Source organism: Polistes dominula, unplaced genomic scaffold, assembly GCF_049000335.1.
Source record: "Polistes dominula isolate Pdom_NZ unplaced genomic scaffold, Pdom_raw_medaka contig_37, whole genome shotgun sequence".
NCBI classification, from domain to species: Eukaryota; Metazoa; Arthropoda; class Insecta; order Hymenoptera; family Vespidae; genus Polistes; species Polistes dominula.
Window position 1 is genome coordinate 3,477,703 of NW_028301169.1, and position 19,751 is coordinate 3,497,453.

A 19,751-nucleotide genomic window follows, 5' to 3' on the forward strand; every position below is an offset into this window, starting at 1 on the left:
CTCAACCAATCAGAATGTAAGATGACGCATTTACTTAACCAAGGGTTTGCATCTTGTCAGTATACTTCCGAGTTCGGTGGAGTAACGGTTATAGCCCTCAAGCAGCGCCTCAGCGTGTTTCGTCATAACGTCATAATACGTCAAATAGTTAAACTATTTTAAAATTTCTTCGGAAAAATTTTTATAATTTCGTTATAATACATATATATATATACATAAGTGATCATGTTTATGCAACCGATGTACCCAAATTCATTGCAATATAATTTAGACCAAAACTATCTACTTCAATATCAACAGCAAGAATCATTGCAATTAATGTTAAATAGACAACAATTTGAACTTAATCATCATAGAACAGGTATGTTTTCTATTTATTTAACTTTTTTCTTTTTTTATCATTTTTTTTAGATTTTTCCCTTAAGTTTATTTAATATTTTTCCAAAATACAATACACAGAGGTGCTCTCGTGCTACATATATCACGTTGACTGCTATGTCTTCCATATACGTTTGGTCCCTGGGTACCAGTGATCCCATGGGCACTATAATTATCGTACGCGTCACATAATTTGAAGCCTTGTACGATCCAAAATTCAGCCTGTTTTTTTTTTTTACTCATCAAATTTTGCAAACCGTAAAGGGGTTCAACTTGCGATTTTGATTCGATATCTCGAGAAGCTTGAAGAAGACAATTTTTTCAGATTTTGAAAATCTAATCCGAAAAATTCAACAAATTCAAAATTTTTCCTGTGCGTACGATAATTTTCCGGTGTGTACGTTAATTTTACGCCCCTGTGTAGATCAGACGAACTAAAGTCTCTGGGATCACTGCTAGGGACCGAATCAAGTTGCGGTCAATGTGCTATACGAACTTTTGACGTCCCAAAACTTGTGTGTATACACACACTGGATAGGGGTTCTAAAGAACCAGTTTCCTTCGGTCAAATTCATTTTTATTAAAAAAAAAAAAAACAACAAATTTTCTTCGTATGTATATAAAATATACATATTATTTTTTTCCTTTTACAATTACTGTCACTTTTTTCACACCTGTTTTTTGACTCGACTTATTTATGTCTCTGACAAATTCCAGGTGTGTTGATCTTTTAGTAGTCCATAGGGACACAATAATTCAAAGTAAAATAGAATACAATAGAATAGGAACGTGTTTATTATGACGGAACATAAAAAGATCGAACCAAAAACTAAAAAAATACAAACAATAGTTTTTGTTTGTTGGTATTTCTATAAAAGGAATGTTTTATCTCTCTTATCAAAATAATATCAGATACGTCCAGTTACTAAACTGTTCGTCGGGTTTGTATATTGCTTTAAAATATATTCCAACATGGAATTCCTAATGTCAATTAATAATAATAATTATATATATACACTATACTAGTATATAGACGATATACGTCTATTGCGATAATGCCTAGTTATTAGGCGAATACAGTTGAATTTAGACAATAGAAGTAGAAGTTACACGAAAAGTAACAAAAAGTAGGAAAAAATAAGCGTTCCATAAAAATAGGTGAACAGGACTCTTTCAGAGATGTACAATAGATACATACCATAGATCAGTGGTTCTCAAATTTGATGACCTTTTTTTTAATCTTTTTCTAATACACACTTGCACCAATTTTCGCCCACTTTGATGATGAATGTAGCAATAGAAAACTCATCGACGAAAAACTTCAAATTTTACTCAACGACAAAAAAAACACTATGGACAGAAGATTAAACGAAGCAAAAGACGATCGAAAACTTGTTTTTCCGTTGCTAGTATTAATACATCTAATAATTATTAACACGTTGAATTTGACCATGTTATATTTGTTTTTCTACATATATATATATCTTACTCAAATATTATTGCTGTTAAATAAATATTTATTTCTTAATGCCGCAATGAAATATACGTAAATATTAAATTCCTCCCCCTCTACTCACTTCTTCATTTAAACAATGTTTGTGTTTGTAAAAAATAATAAACAAAACATTCGCTTAAATCTAGTGTCAAAATATAATACTACATCATATATACAATTATACTGACATATAAAAATATATTTTATCCTTAAAATATACTATCCTAATACTTTATCCTATAAAATAATATTATATCCTTAATATGACATGCACAAATAAAAATAGACTGGTAAAACCGTATAAGAATAACTAAATATAATATATAATAGTCGTCAGGGAAAGTAGTCTGACGAAAAGGCGAGAAATGAGATCCTTACGAGATTTTCGTTCGGCAAGATGAAAGGTACCAACCATCATTCAAGCGAACAATCGTTATCTGCCAGCTAGACAGACAGTTTGATCATGAAAGAAAAAGAAAGAAAGAGTAGGAAAGATTGTGTTAGAGTTCACCGAATGTTGGCAATTATCCTACTCTGAAGAGCACAATGCCCCACGACCGCAGAATTGTGGAAACAAGTGCGGTACGTTGTGTGGTTCATTCATGCGAGGAATCACGCGCTTCGATGGAGTCTTACTGAAAAATGAAAACGACCACCATCACCCTCTTACTTACTACTAACACCATATTTGTGTTACCTCATTCAACCATATTTAAATATTCGTTCGAAAAATCGTACTTATTTAGAAAAAAAAACAAAACTCTCCTTTCCTTTTTGATTTAAACAACATTCTATGATTCATACAGAAATTCATACATTCTAATAATTTATACAATATAATTTTAAACAATATTTGATTTAAACAATAAATGCTTTTCTTATTCATTTTTTTTTTTAATTTAATTTAATTTAATATTCACTGTTGTATATCTTTTAGAATTAGGTATATTTAAATAATAGTTATATGTGTGTATGCTTGCGTATAAATAGTAAAAAAAGAAAATGTTCCCATGATAAAAGTTCATATAATTCAAGATAATCCGAACGTTTAGTTTATAATTAATAATAAATATCTCAAATTTAAAATTAAATATCTCAATATTTGTTTTAATTTACAGGTAATTACCTAACATCACAGGATGTTAATTATAGATCACATAATATAAATTATAGACTTCCAACAGTAACAACTGCACCTGACATTGAAAGCAAAGCTGTAGCCTCTTTTTTTAAAACGGCAATCGAATTACACAATGCAGCTCTTTGGGAATTATTTAACAAAGAGACAACGGAGATGATTATTACCAAAACTGGCAGGTAAGAAAACTCAAAAATATTTATTAATTATTATACAATTTTCTTTCAAAATCATCGAATCAAAAGATTCTCACAACAATAATTTAATTAGCGAGTAATGAGAATTACAAACGCGAATAATGAAAATAAATGAAATATATTGCAAAGAAAAAAAAGAAAAAACAAAAAGAATCATAAGACAAAAAGAAAAGAATTAATAATCGTTATAAATAAAATTAGGTTAAAGTGAAATTAGTCGATTTTTTCGATGATTCAAAAAAAAAAAAAAAAAGAAAAAGGTGGACGACAGTAAGCAGGACAACGGTTCTTAGGAAGAAAAGAAGCTTTGTCTCCAAAATTCTTTAGGAATGGTTTATCCGCCGTGTCGAAGTGGTCGTCGGTTCGGCGCCAAAGAACCACTCCCCTTCTGTCGGCTCCAAACTTCTTTTCCCTCCGTAACACCACCACCACCACCACCACCACCACCCTCGACAGGTTGCGAAGTAGGTAGAGTAGTATTCGTAAAATGCCAAATTATTTAGTTTAGAAAACAGGAAAAGTACTTTTGTTCTCCTCGAAAGCGTATACTTAAAACTAATGTGTTTTTCCTTTATCTCCCCCTATCCCCCTCCTACTACCCCCTATCGAATCTTGTTTCATATTTTTTTTTATTTTCTTCTCTCTTCGTCGGTCAAAAAAAAAAAGGGAAAAGGACAAATTATTTATAAGTTTTTAAACTGTATAGGTTGTGGGAGTCGTTAAATCATTTCTCGAATAAATATGTATAATATACGTATGATATTATACACAAGTAACGCATAGACAAAGAAGATACTGAAGGAATTCTTAAAATTAAGATACGATAACAACCGTAGGCGTGTTCTAACGTTCTAACCCCTTTCTATATCGTTTTTATCACGTTGATCGACACTTCTTTCTTTTTTTTCTTTTTTTTTTCTAAGAATGGTCCAACAAACGGAAATATTATGAAACTATACTTCCGGTGACGTGACAATCTACGCCCTGTAGAATTTTCTCTTTTACCCATTACTCATATTTCTCATTCTGAAGTTGCAATTATTAAAAAAAAATATATATATATATATAATATATATAATATATTATATTAAAAAATATATATAATAATTATTATATTTTATATAAAAAAATATATATAATAATTAATATATATTAATAATAATTAATTTAACAAAATAATCATAAAAAGAATGAAATGTTTATATTATAACAATTGTTGTTTATTTTATAACAATTTATTATACAGAATATCGAGAAAAAGTTTGACATGAGATCAAATTATAGTCCCACCTTTTTTCTTTTTCAAATGCTCACTACATCCTGTATAAATACAAAAGAAAAAAAACCGAAGACGACAAAATCCTAAAAAAATAGCGATAACATCGAGAAAATATGTTTAAAAAAAAATTCTTTTGTTAAAGCTTATTTGGGACTTTTTCAAATGTCAAACTAAAAGAAAAGTGTCTCCAGACTTTTCTAATCCGTTCATCCGTAATTTCCGGTCTTTTCTAAGAAATGATTTTGTTCGTTGCATCGATCTGTACCATGTGTAAAACACGTGCGCATATAAATATATATGTATGGTTAAACTAATATTACTTGCAAACTCGCAATATACACAGTTATTATTAATCCTTTGACATGAGGGTGTTCTTTTTCCGAAAACGTTTTACATCTGATCATCTACTTCTGCTTTCTTTAATCATCGTTAAAGAAAAAAACACGAAAGGGTTTCCTTGTCATTTACTTTGATAAACAATTTTCTCTTTTAATATTTTTCTTTCAATTTATCAATATTTTGTTATAAATTATTATTATTATTATTAATTGGCATTAGGAACTCGAAAGTTTATTACCGCGAATATCAAATCCTACCAGTGTTCCCGCGATTATGTTATAAATATAATTAGTAAATAAATTTTAAATAACAATATTTATAATAGAAAAAAAATTGCATCGGGGTTTCGTTTAAATTGATTAAAAAAAAAGACAACAAATACATATCGATATTTAATCATAAATACTGATACAATTTAAATATCAAATTTCAAATAAATCTTACACAGGGATCAATATTTTAACATTATTTTTTTTTAATTTGACTATAATTAAAATGTATTATTTGAAATTTTTTTTTCTTTATTTTTTCTTATAACAGCTGGAAGATTAAAAAAAAAAACATTAAAAGAGTTTCTATATTAATTTAGAGAACACACTGTTATATGTTTATCAGTAGAGAAATTAGGCACGTGCTCCTGATGCATCAGGTACTTATGGATTTTTAATCGAGATATATCACACACTGCTACTTTCTTTGATACCTAATCTCAAGCACAGAGCAGCATAACATCTCTTTCTCGAGTAACGCCAGACACGAGAGAAAGTTTGTCACACGAGACGATAGATTATCATACGTCGCGACAGTGCAATTCTATTTCCCACTTAAAACGTCTACCACCTTTTGGCGTCTCTCAAAATAAACTTTTTCTTTTTTCTTTTTTGTTATTCAGTCCCTTTATATATATTCACCTTCAGATAAGATAAAGAACACAGAACATGTTAAACCATTTATTTTTACTAACTGTTCCATCATTTTATTATATCAATCTTTTTATTTATTTGATCGGTATATTATTTAAATATAAATAATTATTTGAGAATATTTTTAACAAATAAAAATAACATCTCTCTCCTATTTTTAAATATAAAATACGCATATATTATTATAATACATATTATACTTGTGTTTATTTAAAAAAAAAACTATTTTAATAATTAATAATTTTCTCCGTTTTATAGTCGAGATTTTTGGCTAACAAAATAATACAATCGTAAGAAACATCTTTTTCTTTAATAGCCTTGGAAAAAAAATGATTCAAAAATTATTTCTTCGTGTGACCCATAAAAATAACAGGTTGGTGGTGTCCTTTTTTATAAGCCGAGAAATATGGAAATAATAAAGGGATGGAAAAGATGTAGTTGCTTAGAAAAAGGGAACACAATTAGATACGCAAACAAAACCCTACAGACGACCCACCACCGTGAATTGATTTTTCGTTAACTTATCTGATTACCAAGAATTTTGACATGTTTATGCATTCGATAAAATTGAATATATATTTAAAAAAAAAGAAAAAAAGAATCGAAAGATATAAGATGCACCTTTTAAAAAAAGCAAACAAACTTTTCCCATTACACCGTTCTTCCTTTTCTTTTTCAAGGATGGCGCCAAACTTATCAAGAAAAAATGTTAATGATTCCGAATTCTTTTCTTTTCTTATTCCCTTTTTGTTCAAGTAAAATATCACTTATCAAAAAAAAAAAAGTTTCGTTTTACTATCTTTTTCCGATTTTTTGTGTTTTCTTTCTTTACAACAACATATCTCTTTTAACACATAAGATCAATTTATCGAATGATTTTTACGATCGTCATAATGAACAAAAAAATATTCCTTTCCTTTCCTTTCTTTCTTTCTATTTTCTTTTTTTTTTTTTATTTCTTTTTCTCTAATTGAATTTCACAAGATCGATTATCTCTTTTCGACCCTTGACAAAAGTTAGCTACCGTATCTTGAAGAAAAAAGATTTTAGCGAAATAATCTTTAAACGTGAGACATGACAAAGCAGATGCGACGCAAAGATAGACTTGTCTCGTCTAAACGTCTCCTCAAAACTGACTTTTTCAGAAAATGATGTATATTTCCAACCCTAAAAGCATCTTTCAATCTTCGACCCTCTTCATCTTCCTTAATCCATGATTCTTCTATTGATGGGAGAAAAAAAATTATTTTTTTTATGTAAATTAGGCAAACCGAACAATGTTTCTTTACAAACTAAAAAAAAACAAATTTAACTTAAATAATTTAATTTAATAAAAGTATATATATAAATTTTTTTTATGTACCTTTCATATATATTTATATAATATAATATAAAAATTAAATAATATATTATTAAATAATATTTATATTTTTTTATAATATTTATATAACATAGCTATCTTATTTGTTTTATTTTTCACGCAGACGAATGTTTCCGCCCGTAGAAATTATTTTGAGCGGAATGGATAGACAAGCGAAGTATTGTATATTATTGGAGTTATCACTGGCCTCAAATAATAGACAAAAATATAATAAAAATTCCGAAGGTATTGATGAAACAGATTATAATAGTTTCCAACAACCTGTCACGAAAGGCTGGGTGTCATCTAGTGCTATAGAAAACGACGAACCAAACCAAGACCGAAGGATTGTACTACATCCTGATAGTCCAGCATGTGGAAGCCATTGGATGCAACAACATCCAATTAGCTTCGGTAAAGTTAAAATCACCAACGATAACTCTAACGGACAACAAAACGTAAGTCTTTTATCAATAACATACGACCATTTTTTCTTCCTAATTTTAATGAACTCTTTTTAAATAAGGAATTTTTAAACAAAAAAATAAAATAACCCAAGTTGCAAGGAAGTTTTTTAATTTTTTTTTTTAACTGCACGAAATTGTTTTATTTTTTTTTTTATTTATTAATAAAAGAAAAACAATAATAATTCAATTAAGTTCAAATGATTGGATCGTGTGCACGTTTAACTATCAAAAAGTTGTATTTAACTTAAACGATTTTCCTTAGTTCCAACCTATCGTTTAATTTTAAGAGTGAAGGTCAAAAGAAAGAATTTATATAGAAAGTAAAGAAAAATATATGTAAGAATGAAATACGTGACGAATCTATGGATGAATAAAAAAAAAATAAACTGAAAATAAAGTACAATATAGAGGAATTTTTATTCAAAAAAAAACAGAGAAATGAAAAGGAAAGGATAAAATGGGAGGATAGTAAGAGGAGATCGAAAGATTTCATTTTATCTTACCAGGTCCGTGTTTAGACAGCTTTCTTTATTCCGTCTACCTAATCTTTCGATAGAAGTACCTGCTCTGGTTTCAAATTTCTTATTCTTTCTTTCTGACTGTTTTCTTATACGCCTATGCCGGAGGTCGCCACACACTACCATTAATTAAACGCATCCTTGCTGATTCTACAATATTATACACACTTTCGACAAACACTAAAAAATAATTATTATTTTATACTAATACTAATGATATTTTACGAATAATATAATAAAAGAAAAAAGAAATTTAAAACGGAACAAATAATTCTACACTCCACTGTTTTTTTTTTGTGATATTCTTTTTTGGTTCCTTTTTCTTTTCAATTTTTTTTTAAGACTTCATCGTCCCTATGGAAACAATTTTCTTAAAAATCTCTTTTTTCAAGAAAACGTTATTCATCGTTTTAACACGTATAAACTTTCCGAAAGATCATTTGAGCGAGAAAGACAACGGCTTAACACATTCCCAATATAATGGTGAGTGAATGGTCAGTTCTAAACACCAGGGGGCCCTTTAAATCAGCTTTGAGAAAAGTGTTGCCAGTATATATACCTTAGGATTACAATTTTAGTTAGGGAAGAAGATTAGGTGCGGATACATTTAAAAGGGAAGAAGACGCAGAGAAAAGGAAAGAGAGAAAAAAAAGAATAAAAACGATACAGTAAAGTACGTACCGCGTTATTCGTGAAAAACGAAGATTAACACGGTCCACGACATTCTGTAATCGATATACCATCTTTTCCCATTTTTCAATACAGTAAAACTTGTTTACGCCTTTGATCAAGCATCTGCCGTCAGTATTAAAGGCGCCTTCCTCCCCCTTCCACACTCGTACCCCCACTTTTCACAGTTTTTTTTTCAAGAAAATTTGCAATGAGGCGAAAACGCTTTCTTCGAAATATTAGACACCTTTTTTTCAATAAATCACTATTATTTAATTATTATTCAACAATTATATTTAATGTACTTTAATGGTGGAGTTTTTTTTTTTTTAGAAGTAATTTATTAAATTAAATATATAAGATAATATATTTCAATCGAATAGTAATAATATAAACGTTGAAATATAATATAATATTATATAGTTAACAAAATATGTGTATACCTTAATTGCTTTTAAAATAATGAACTATGATTAAAAAAAAATCAGTTATCTTATCGCTACATCTATTTTTTCAATTAATGTCTATCTTTGTTCTACAAACTTTTTCCACAAAAGCAAAAAATAATAAAGATATTTGTTATTTTCTTCAACTATTATTATATTTATTTATTTTACTTTTCTTAAAAGTAGAATATTTTTCTTTGCTATGTATTTTTTTTTAATTTTTATAAATGTAACTATAGATCTCTTTCGACTATTAGGATAATAATATTTTCATCATTTTATTGGTATATCTTGAGATACTTTGTTTTTTGTATTTATTTTGTGATTGAAATTGTTCTTGATCATTGATTTTTTTTTTTGGTCTGTTTTAAACAAATACAAATCTTGTTCGACTATTAAAGATAATAATCCCCCCATCCCTGTGTAAGAAAGGACACGTGATTCTAAGAAAGGTTGCAACGACAGAGCTCTCTCCGGGTTTTGAGAATTACGTCTGCTTAAAACGTAGTCGTCGGCTTTCTTATACCGAGGCGCCAACTTATCTCTGACACTGTTAGAGGCGGCTTCTTTTATTCGATTCCCCAAACTAATTACGAATTTAATAAAATTCTCTCGGTCTCTCTGTTCGTTCTCTCTTATTTAAACTCGTAAGAAAGAAAATAAATATAAAGAAAAAAAAATTAACAAAGTAAAAACAAAGTTAACACGTTAAATGATATTCCACATACACTTTTCAATATTTTCAAATCTTTCGTTAAAATATTATTAGTAATTTTATTATACTGATATATATTGCCAAATCGATTTCATTATTATCGATTAATTATTAATTTTTATTTTCATTTAGATCCTTTTATGACTATTTAATGCACAGCATTATATAAAAAGGGTGTCCTAAAATTAACGCAACATTTGAATATTATATGTAAATTACTTTAAATAACATTAAAAAAAATTTTTCATTTCTTATTTCTACATTTCATAAGGTATATCCCGAATATTTATGTAACATTGATATTTTAATTTATTCTGTATTTTTGATTTTTCAGCAAATAGTCCTGAAATCCATGCATAAATATGTAGTCCGGATTTGGATCGCCATGTGCGGTGACCGCTACTTAGATCCTAACCTATATTTCAAATCTCCTTTAGCAATCTGCACACTCAAAGAAACAGAATTTATCGCAGTCACTGCTTATCAGGTAATTTGAATCAGATATTATATTTCAATCCTATTTGTTTAATATAATAATGTTCTCAACAACAAAAAGTAACGATTAAACGCCAATTTATCGTTATCATTTTTTTTTCAGAATAAGAATATAATACACTTAAAAATCGAAAATAATCCATTCGCAAAAGGTTTTCGCAAAGATGGCCAATCTCGATGCAAAAGAAAATGGCTGAGGGAAATCGAAGAAGAAAGAAATACAGAAAAAAAGAAATGTCTTTCGGAAAAAGAAAATGATTATTCATCAGAGGAAGAAATAGATGTTATTAGCTTAACATCACATGAACAATCGCGAATATCTACGAATGATTCATTCAGTATAGATAGTTGTAATTCAAGAAATGACAATGAAATTCCCTCTAATTCCTTATCAAATGTTCCATGTACTAGTACAAACAATGACGAAAATGCTCAACCACAATTTCATCGACCTTGGATAGATAGGCACGAAGTTGATAAATCTGAGGTATTGGTACCGAGTAACAATGAACCGTCAATAAATTATAGCGAATTAAGAATTAATCAGTACTTGTACGGATATATACAGAATTATCTTGTTTGTCCGTTATTTAACTGACTCTTGAGATCAAATTAAGGGAAGGGTAAGGGTTTCAGTGTAAAAAAAAAACCCTTTTTTTGCGATTTTTTTTCTCAAATATGGATTGAGCAATTTTATTCAAACCTTCTATACATTATTGAGCATAGTTTTGACAATGTTCTGTAAATTTTGCATGCAGAAATATTAAAGCATTAGCCCGTAATAAAGTTTCCCCCAGAGCGTCTAGAAAAAAAAACTATTTGCGGTGTTCACTGTAACTCGGCCAGAAATTATCTGAAAATGAAAAATCATAAAAATTTAGTCAAATTATAATCAAATCCTTCCCCCTATGTTTTCTGATTTTTTTTTTTTAATTTACAAATTTTTGGCGGCCATCTAAAATGTGAACCGTTATTTTCCACGAAAATTTCCGCTATTTTGTGGGTGGGAAACACCCTTAATGTAAAAAAAAAAATTTTACTAAACGTAGGGGGGAGATATTTTATATGTAGAAAATGTGTACAAAGTTTTAAATGAATCGGTCGAGTAGTTTTTAAATGGCAGTGAACACGGACTTTGAAAAAAGTAGTTTTGAGAAAAACGCGTTTAAAGTTTATGAAGCAAAAAAGTGAAGAAAAAAATTGTTTTTTCCAACTTACACAAAATCATCGATTCCAGCTCCATACAACACACTTCCTGCAGCATTGTCGATGTCTTCAGCCTCTTTTCAACGTCTTCTGGTACACTTGCACTGGTATTTAGCTTGATTTTCTTCGATGAAGCACTTTTTGTGGTAACCTCATCTTTAATTATTTTATTCGGATTAAACCTTTTTCTTGATCTACACAAATAAATCCTTCCACTTTGTCGGTCTTCTCTCGAAACTTTGCTTACTTTCGGCATTTTTGTACAGAAAATTTTTTGAGAAAATTCTAAAATGACAAGCGCACGGTCGAACGTACAACGACAAACTGACGCTCGTTTCTTGCTTTAAAATATTGTAGTGTATAGTATACATACAAATATAAAATATATCTTTATGGCTTTAGTTACCTGCCTTTACTAAATAAAATATTTCTAAAACTAGATAATGGGTTAGGAAAATAGCAATGAATAAAGTGTTCGACAGCTACACTGCTATTCCGAACGCCCGTAGCTGTTAGAGTTAGAGCGTGAAAGGCCCCGAGACTAATTTGACAATAACTTCAAGAATATTGCTTAGATCGGATTCAAATTTTAAAGACATATTTTTGAAATGTTAAACAATAAGATAAGACCAAAAAAAAATCGATTTTTCGAAAGTGAAAACCCTTACCCTGCCCTTAATCTTATTGTATATAGATTATATTGTATAAAACTTATTTTTCATTTAGGCAAAAGATTGTTTAATCTTAATGGATATATTTTTATATTCAAAATTGCTCGAATGTGATCAATTTATATACAAAATTGTATAAAGTACCATTTAAAATATAATGGAAATGACAATTATTACAATATTTTAAAGAAAATTGTAATCCAAATCAATTACAAAATGCAATTTGAATATATTATAGATCTGGATAATAGCGCAAACCAAAGTTTTTATATGTCTATATATGTATATGTACATATTGTAACATTATTATTTTTTTCTCACACCTGGATCGAAAGTTCGTTTTTTGCTCCCTGTTTTCAGGAAGCAAAGTGCCACATTCCCGCCAGCTTGAATCTGTTTCAGGGAGCAAAGTGCCACATTCCCTCCCACTTGAATGTAATAACAAATTAGTGCGCATGCTGCAATTTTTAGCGCATGCGTACTAGTTTCTTAACCTTAAAAATCTTTTAATAAATTACTGCTCCTGCTTATATATATTATATATTATGATATATAATTAATGATTTTAATGATAACATGTGTTGTCTCATAAATTTTATATTTTATTTATTTTTACAAGTTCTAAAGATATTTGTTTAGTTAAATATTACAAACATAAATAGGTTACTACGTATAAATTTAATTATTTTCTTGATTATGAGAGTTGTATTTGTTATTATTTACTATAATCTGTTTAAACTCACAATACTTGAAAGTGACAAAAGGTGTATTGAAGGTCAAAGAATCAATCACTTCGTTCTCGATTTGAATTTCATTTAAATGCTTTTTTTTTGGACTCACACAGACTTACACACACAACCTCTTCGATTTTCAATACTCCCCACAATAATAATAATTTATAAACTCCCTATTTAATTAATTAAATTTTATTTAAAAAAATATTTTTTTAAACTGAAACAATAATTTATATTTTTAATAGAATCTAATTTTATATTTTATTTTATTTTTATATTTAAATTTTTTTAAAGTGGGGGTCTCCGCCCCCAGCCCCGCCGGGGGCTCCGCCCCCTAAACCCCCGCCGGGGGCTGTGCCCCCGGACCCCTTGCTTGTTGTTAAATTTGCATAATCTTCGCAAAATGTATTAATTAACAACAAATAAAATAATATATTACATACCTAGGACAGTATAGTAAGAAAGCGGCAACTTCGTTTCTTACAGGTGCAGCGGGAGAAAAGTAGGCACTTTTCGCCCAAGAAGAAAATTAGTATATTATTATTTAATTACAAGCGAACTTTCGATACCAGTGTGAGAAAAAAATATATACTCACCACGGGAGAAAAGTATGACATCCCATGTCTATATGCTGTATGCTCCCTAGTTGAGTAATATACTATTTTTTGATGATATGCATGAATGAAAAATAAAATTAATTATTTGAAATATTAGTGAAATGTGATGGATTTTGATACATATATTAGGTTGTCAAGTATGAAATGGGGCAAAATCGAATTCAATTATGTGCATTTTTTGCCCCATTTCATACTTGACAACCTAATACATATACAGAATTATTTATAATTGTATATATAGAATTATTTTTATCTATATTTATATTATATAATATTTCTGGTTATTCTTTTTAATATAAAAAAAAGCAAAACAAAAATATGCAAATTGTTTCAACATATCGTTTAACAATCGTTACACACCCCTGTTGAGTTTCGACGTTTTTTAAGACACTTCACAATCAGTGAAGATTAACAATTAAACATCGTCAGCCCATAAAAATGACTCATTAATATTAACAGTAATCTTTCTATCTTTTTGTTTAGAAAAATTCTATTACACATATTTGTCATACTCCAATTTTTCTTTTTTATTATTTCATGCACGGAGTTCACATTTTTTTTTTTAACAAAAAAACAAATACGTATGACGTGGTCGAAATATCGAGTAACTATTAACGTTTTATTTTAGATATATTTATAAACGGTTTAGTAGAACATCTAACGGTATTGAGACAGAAGGTTACTCTGTCAACCAGAAGATTTTCCCTGTACATCGTTTGAATACTCAATCGAGCACCGGAATCGCAAAACGCGCTCTACGTACCATATGCGTTACGGCTTCTTCACGAAGTCCCGTTGACATTGATTCATCGTTAACACGACAATGCATATTAAATTAAGCTTAATACTATAATACTTTCAAATCTTTTCTATACAGAATGTTTCCCAAATCTTTATTACAATTTAACAATATTCGATTAATAATTAACAAAATAATAATAAAATTATGAATAACATATATCATTCGTTTTGATTTTATTCTCAAATTGAATATGAATGTTATTTGAAAACGATATGTAAATATTTAAGAAACAAACTGTATAGTAAATCTATCACAAATATGTGTACGTATACGACAATAATATTTTATAGATAATTTACAATTTTTTCTACAGATTTACAGATTGATTGTAAAAAGTGTATATTTATAATGTGTGCGTATGTATGTATCTATTTCATATGTATAGTTCGATTCAATAAAATGATGTGTATGTTCAATTTGAACGATCAGGATCCTTTTGCGATTTAATAGAGACATTATTTTTCTTCTTAAACGAAATATCAGCGTTGTTCGGCGGTAAACAACATCTATCATCACCATGACCATTTTGATATTTTGGACAATAAGGTTGTAATGAACTATTGAAACAAAACGATCCTCTAACATCGTTAGGTGTATGTTGTCCCATAGGAACATAGACGCCAGCTCTTTGTGCAATTTTGGGACCAAAAGGACATCTACGCGAGCATGATTCTGCTATTGTATCTCGACCATCATTATCAATACTCTGTGCCATAAAACAAACAGCCCAAACATGACTACAAAGTTGATCGTTTTCTTTATCCTTACAAAAGGGTTGAATTTTGCCACCGTTCACGCAAAAATCAGCGTGACCCAAACGATTAGATTCACCATAATAACCGGCATTTGTGTGAATAACTTCAACAAAATCGGCATCACCGCTGTCCAATTTATTTACTAGGCCTGGACGAATCAATGGTTTGGCTGGATCCAAACCAATAATTCGATTCATTCGAAAGAGAAGATAATTAGCCATGATACCACATACATGAGCTCCTAAAGAATGTCCTACGCAAGTTGTCCGTTGAATAGGTAAACCAAGATTTCTTAGAATTGTCAGTGTCCTCGACAAGCAACGAGCTACTGGATGGAGATTAGATACTGCTGCTGGATAGCAGGGAGCTGCAGATAATGCTCCCCAATCTACTAAGAAAATATTATAACTACCGTTCCTCAAATAGGCATCTCGTAACACCGAGATTGGTAATGTGTTATCACCACCTGAAAATTACGATAGTGTCATTTTGTTCTCTTGCAAAAAAACAAATGAAGATAATGAAAAATACACATGATAAATAACAATGTGCATAATCATCAATAAGAAAAATCCATACTTGTCACGATATTTTCATTAAATTATTTTTAAATAAGATCATAATGGTTTTAATTTTCTACGACATATGTATATACATAAATATATTTTTGTTTTAATTGATAACAATAAACAAACAAAGAATAATACCATTTTAATAATGCATGACATGTAAATTACTATCGAAGTACGATTAAAATGATTCTAATATTATGTATATACATAAATTTACAAATAAACAAAATTTACAACCACCTGCATATCCATGAATAAGAATAATATTCTCCCTGGTAGGTTCGTAATCGTGTCTAAGCCAATCGGATTCCCTTGAATCGAGTTCTCTTTTAGGATTTCCTGGGGTATACAAATAAACACGAACTTCTGGATCAGGGCAAGAATTTGGATCATGTCCACGTCTCCAAGTACAATTTTCTTTTACAAAATTATTCGCTTCACCGTTCTGTATAGCTTCTTCTATTGGTCCGTGTGGTTTTTTAGCTTCTAACGATATAATTCCAATAAAAATAAATCCTGTTATTGCGATAGATCGCAATGTAAACGAATTCGTTAATAGATTCATTTCTTTATCGTCCCGTGACCGACCCCTTCTTCATGAAAACAATTTGAAGACTGATCGAATGAACTGACTTCTTCTTTCTTGAACTTCTTCCTTGGCACAAGCTTTATACTATCGGATACCGTTTTGTCTACTCTGTTACCTCTCTGCCTTCTCTACCTCTTTTCTCTCTTACCTCTTCCACTCGTGTTCTCCTTTAATAAAATTGTGAAAGAGAAAGATAAATAAAGTAGTTTGACAAAGATACAAATGAACTTCCACCAGAAAGGAAACAACCGCACCTTTAAACTATTTAAATATACATATAAGTATATAATAAAATAATGTATATAAATATGATACATAAAATATGTATGTGTAATATTTACGTAAATCTATATTGTAAATTTGTATTTAAAAGATTGTTAATTCACGAGATAAAAATCTTAACCCTGTTTCCCTTTTCTTTTTTTTTCGTATTTGTACTTTACGTAATGAATATTATCGTAAAATAAATATTATGTAAATCGTATGCAATGTCACTATTAATATCTGATTTTATTTTATTTTTTTTTTTATAGCATTATTTAATGTCGCATCAACCAACGGGAATTATTAACGACACTGATTTTATTTGTATTAATTAAAAACTAAAAAAACGTATTTCTCTCGCTTTTTTCGTATTTATTAATGGAAATAAATGATTATAATATCGTTGTGTAAAAATTGCATTTAATAATAAAATGAATGTATGATGGTATTTTACTTTTGTATACTTTTAAGAGCGGAATTATCACTAAATATGTGATAATAATGAAAAATAAACAAATGAAAATAAAAAGCGACTGCATGTCAAATCACGTAAACTTGTAATTTCTCTTTCTCTCTTTCTTTCTTTCGTATAAATTGAAGATTTCTCCGGTATAATCTTGACGTTGAAATTTGATGAGTGAAACTGACATGTTTAAAGCAACGTGTATCGCTTACCGTACGCTCGTTTCACTTTGTATAAAAATTATCACCTTGATCGTTTATCAAATGGAATAATGAATATATTCTTATTGACTTTAAATTACTATGTTAAACAAACGAGGATTTTATTTACAAGGTTGATTGGATAAGAAATGTAAAATAAAGGTCATTTATATATATAAAAATAGTATTATAAAAGTGAAATACATCTTAAGGAGAAAAATAATATTTCAAGAAACTGTGAACACTTTCGAAACAATATTAGAACATAAACGATTATATAATGAGGAAAAAAATGAAAAGAAATTATTTTCTATTATTGGAAATATTCGAGGTCAAAATTTCAATTTATGTAATCAGTTCTCTTTTACTGTTTAAAGTGAAAGTTTTAAATTCCATGGTCATCTCGGAAATGTACAAGTATGTTGACTATATATGGTATTAGTGAAAGTTTTTACAGTTAAATAAAAATTTATTGTATAGATATTTTATCAGGATTTATAATAAAATTAGAGTAAGTTATTAAACTATTTAACAATCGTATAATTTGATGATAGCACATAAAAACTCTACAATAGTACTATCAAATTTGAAACGATATGTTCATGTAAATTAAATCCAATTTCGAGTATAATTTTAAGATATTCGTCTCTCACAAATAGTTTATTGAAAATTATCAAAGTACAATTAGACCAAGTTATGAAGAAAAACCTCCCTCTATTCCATAAAATTATTCCAAAAAAGATGAATTCAAAGTAAAATCTCATAATTTGGTAAAAAGAAAAGAAAATTACTAAATCTTATGACTTAAGAAAACTTCAAATAATAATAATTATTAAATAATCCATTAAGAAAAAACAACATATAAATAAACGATTAAAATTGTTAAGTGATAAAGCTCTTTTTTTCTTTTTTAAATTAAAATCTTGAAATTAAATGTATTCAATATCAGATCAATGGGGGTTGTTGATAGTTTTTTTTACATAACTGACCCAACCTTTCAAGGAAAGCTTGTAGTAAGTATACACGTCGTACGACGAATATTACGGCAAACGTGTGATGCGTCACTTCCGGTTGGCGATAAAAAAAGGAACAAAGTGGGCCGCCAGTACGAACACTGCTCCCTTCTTCTTCTTCTATTTCTTTTTCTGTTTCTTCTTCTTGTAATCTTTTACGCCGCTCGTCACCGCCAACGAGCTCCCTAATTGTCCACGCGTCGTCTGATTTATAACACTAGCCGACCACTTTTCTTATTCATACTTTCAATTATTAAGATATTCCCTTCGGTAGGTTCGTAAAGATTTTGCTAAAAATTCGATTATTTTTATTTTATTTTATTTTATTTTTTTTTTTTAAACTTATTTATATTACTTATTTGATCAGTATTTTGTAAAATACACATGAATATTTTGTTCACTATAAATAATCAATATAAAAATAATCACATATATAAACAATCATAAAATATATTTTATAAATTTTATAATTTATTATAAATATATAATAAATCATAATATATCATTTAATATATATATATATATAATATATTAATTGTATAATAAATAAAATAATAGAGTTTTTGTATTAATCTATGTAGTACTGATCCAATAAATAATTATCCGTATTTAAACGATACACCTGTATCTATAATATATAAAATTTGGTTTCGTCTGAAAAAAGAATCAAATCGAAATTTATAAAAAAATATTAATTATAAAAAAAAAAAAAAATTGTTACGAGTTTATCGAACGATTTTCGATTAGTAAATTTGACGCGGAAATTGTTCTTTTTAAATATATCGTTTTATTAGGAAGTGCAATGATATCGAGTATAAAAATAATCACGCCTACGATGTTTAAAATTGTTTAATAAGGACGAGGCGTGACGAGACGAGACTTTCATTGAGTTTAATGAAAAGCGGCACGAAAAGTCTCTTGTAAATGTATATACATGGGCGTAATAAATACTATATATATGTTTATACGCATGTATAAAATAAGTTGGTTTAATAGAAAAGAAAGGTGTGTTAACACACAAAAAAAAGAAAAGGTGCGACGCCATTACTAATAGATTAGAAACAGATCGATGGTAGCAGGTAACAAAAAAAAGATGTAAAAAAAAAAGAAAAGAAAAAGAAGAGGCTAAAAAAGGACAACGTTTAAGTAGGCGGAGATGATGGTGTATTTCTAAGATATTTCTAAAATGATTCTTTTTCTGTTGGCCTTTTTAGTCAACTTTTCAAGAGTGACCGACCAGCTGGCGCCAGTAAACATGGCGCCAAACATCGTGTCGTTAAAAAATCTTCGACGAAATTCAAGTGCTATGCAAATTGAGTTCTTAAGTAGGGATCTACTTCATAACCTTTGACGCCGTCTAGAACTAAGAAAATGTTTCTTTTTCTTTTTCTTTCTTTGTCTTTTTTTTTCTTTACCACTTAATGATATAGTACACTGGTTCGAGTG

General features: G+C 28.9%; 2 protein-coding genes and 1 long non-coding RNA gene across 3 annotated transcripts; 1 reads left to right on the top strand and 2 right to left on the bottom strand.

Moving 5' to 3' along the window:
* Window positions 1-225: 225 nt before the first annotated feature.
* Window positions 226-11,017, top strand: LOC149030437 (optomotor-blind protein). The gene is made up of 5 exons (XM_089179255.1): window positions 226-361; window positions 2,992-3,190; window positions 7,234-7,571; window positions 10,266-10,411; window positions 10,523-11,017. The coding sequence occupies exons 1-5, from the start codon at window positions 226-228 to the stop codon at window positions 11,015-11,017; spliced, it is 1,314 nt and encodes a 437-aa protein (XP_089035381.1).
* Window positions 11,018-11,170: 153 nt separating this feature from the next.
* LOC149030438 (uncharacterized) lies at window positions 11,171-12,182 on the bottom strand. The gene is made up of 2 exons (XR_016178814.1): window positions 11,638-12,182; window positions 11,171-11,272 (listed from the first exon to the last, which is right to left on the bottom strand). It is a non-coding gene; the product is annotated as an uncharacterized LOC149030438 (long non-coding RNA).
* Window positions 12,183-13,981: 1,799 nt separating this feature from the next.
* On the bottom strand, window positions 13,982-19,711 carry LOC107066968 (phospholipase A1). Its single transcript, XM_015322041.2, has 2 exons — window positions 16,017-19,711; window positions 13,982-15,670 (listed from the first exon to the last, which is right to left on the bottom strand). Exons 1-2 carry the CDS (start codon window positions 16,339-16,341, stop codon window positions 14,862-14,864), a joined length of 1,134 nt encoding a protein of 377 aa, XP_015177527.2. The 5' UTR covers window positions 16,342-19,711; the 3' UTR covers window positions 13,982-14,861.
* Between the last annotated feature and the right edge of the window lie 40 nt (window positions 19,712-19,751).

Bases quoted from the DNA above. Each gene is read 5' to 3' on its own strand.
- LOC149030437 (XM_089179255.1), top strand. From the start codon at position 226: ATGTTTATGCAACCGATGTACCCAAATTCATTGCAATATAATTTAGAC. The intron at 362-2,991 runs GTATGTTTTCTA...TTTAATTTACAG, and splicing joins ACTTAATCATCATAGAACAG to GTAATTACCTAACATCACAG. The intron at 10,412-10,522 runs GTAATTTGAATC...TTTTTTTTTCAG, and splicing joins TCGCAGTCACTGCTTATCAG to AATAAGAATATAATACACTT.
- LOC107066968 (XM_015322041.2), bottom strand. From the start codon at position 16,341: ATGAATCTATTAACGAATTCGTTTACATTGCGATCTATCGCAATAACA. The intron at 15,671-16,016 runs GTGGTTGTAAAT...CGTAATTTTCAG, and splicing joins TCTTATTCATGGATATGCAG to GTGGTGATAACACATTACCA.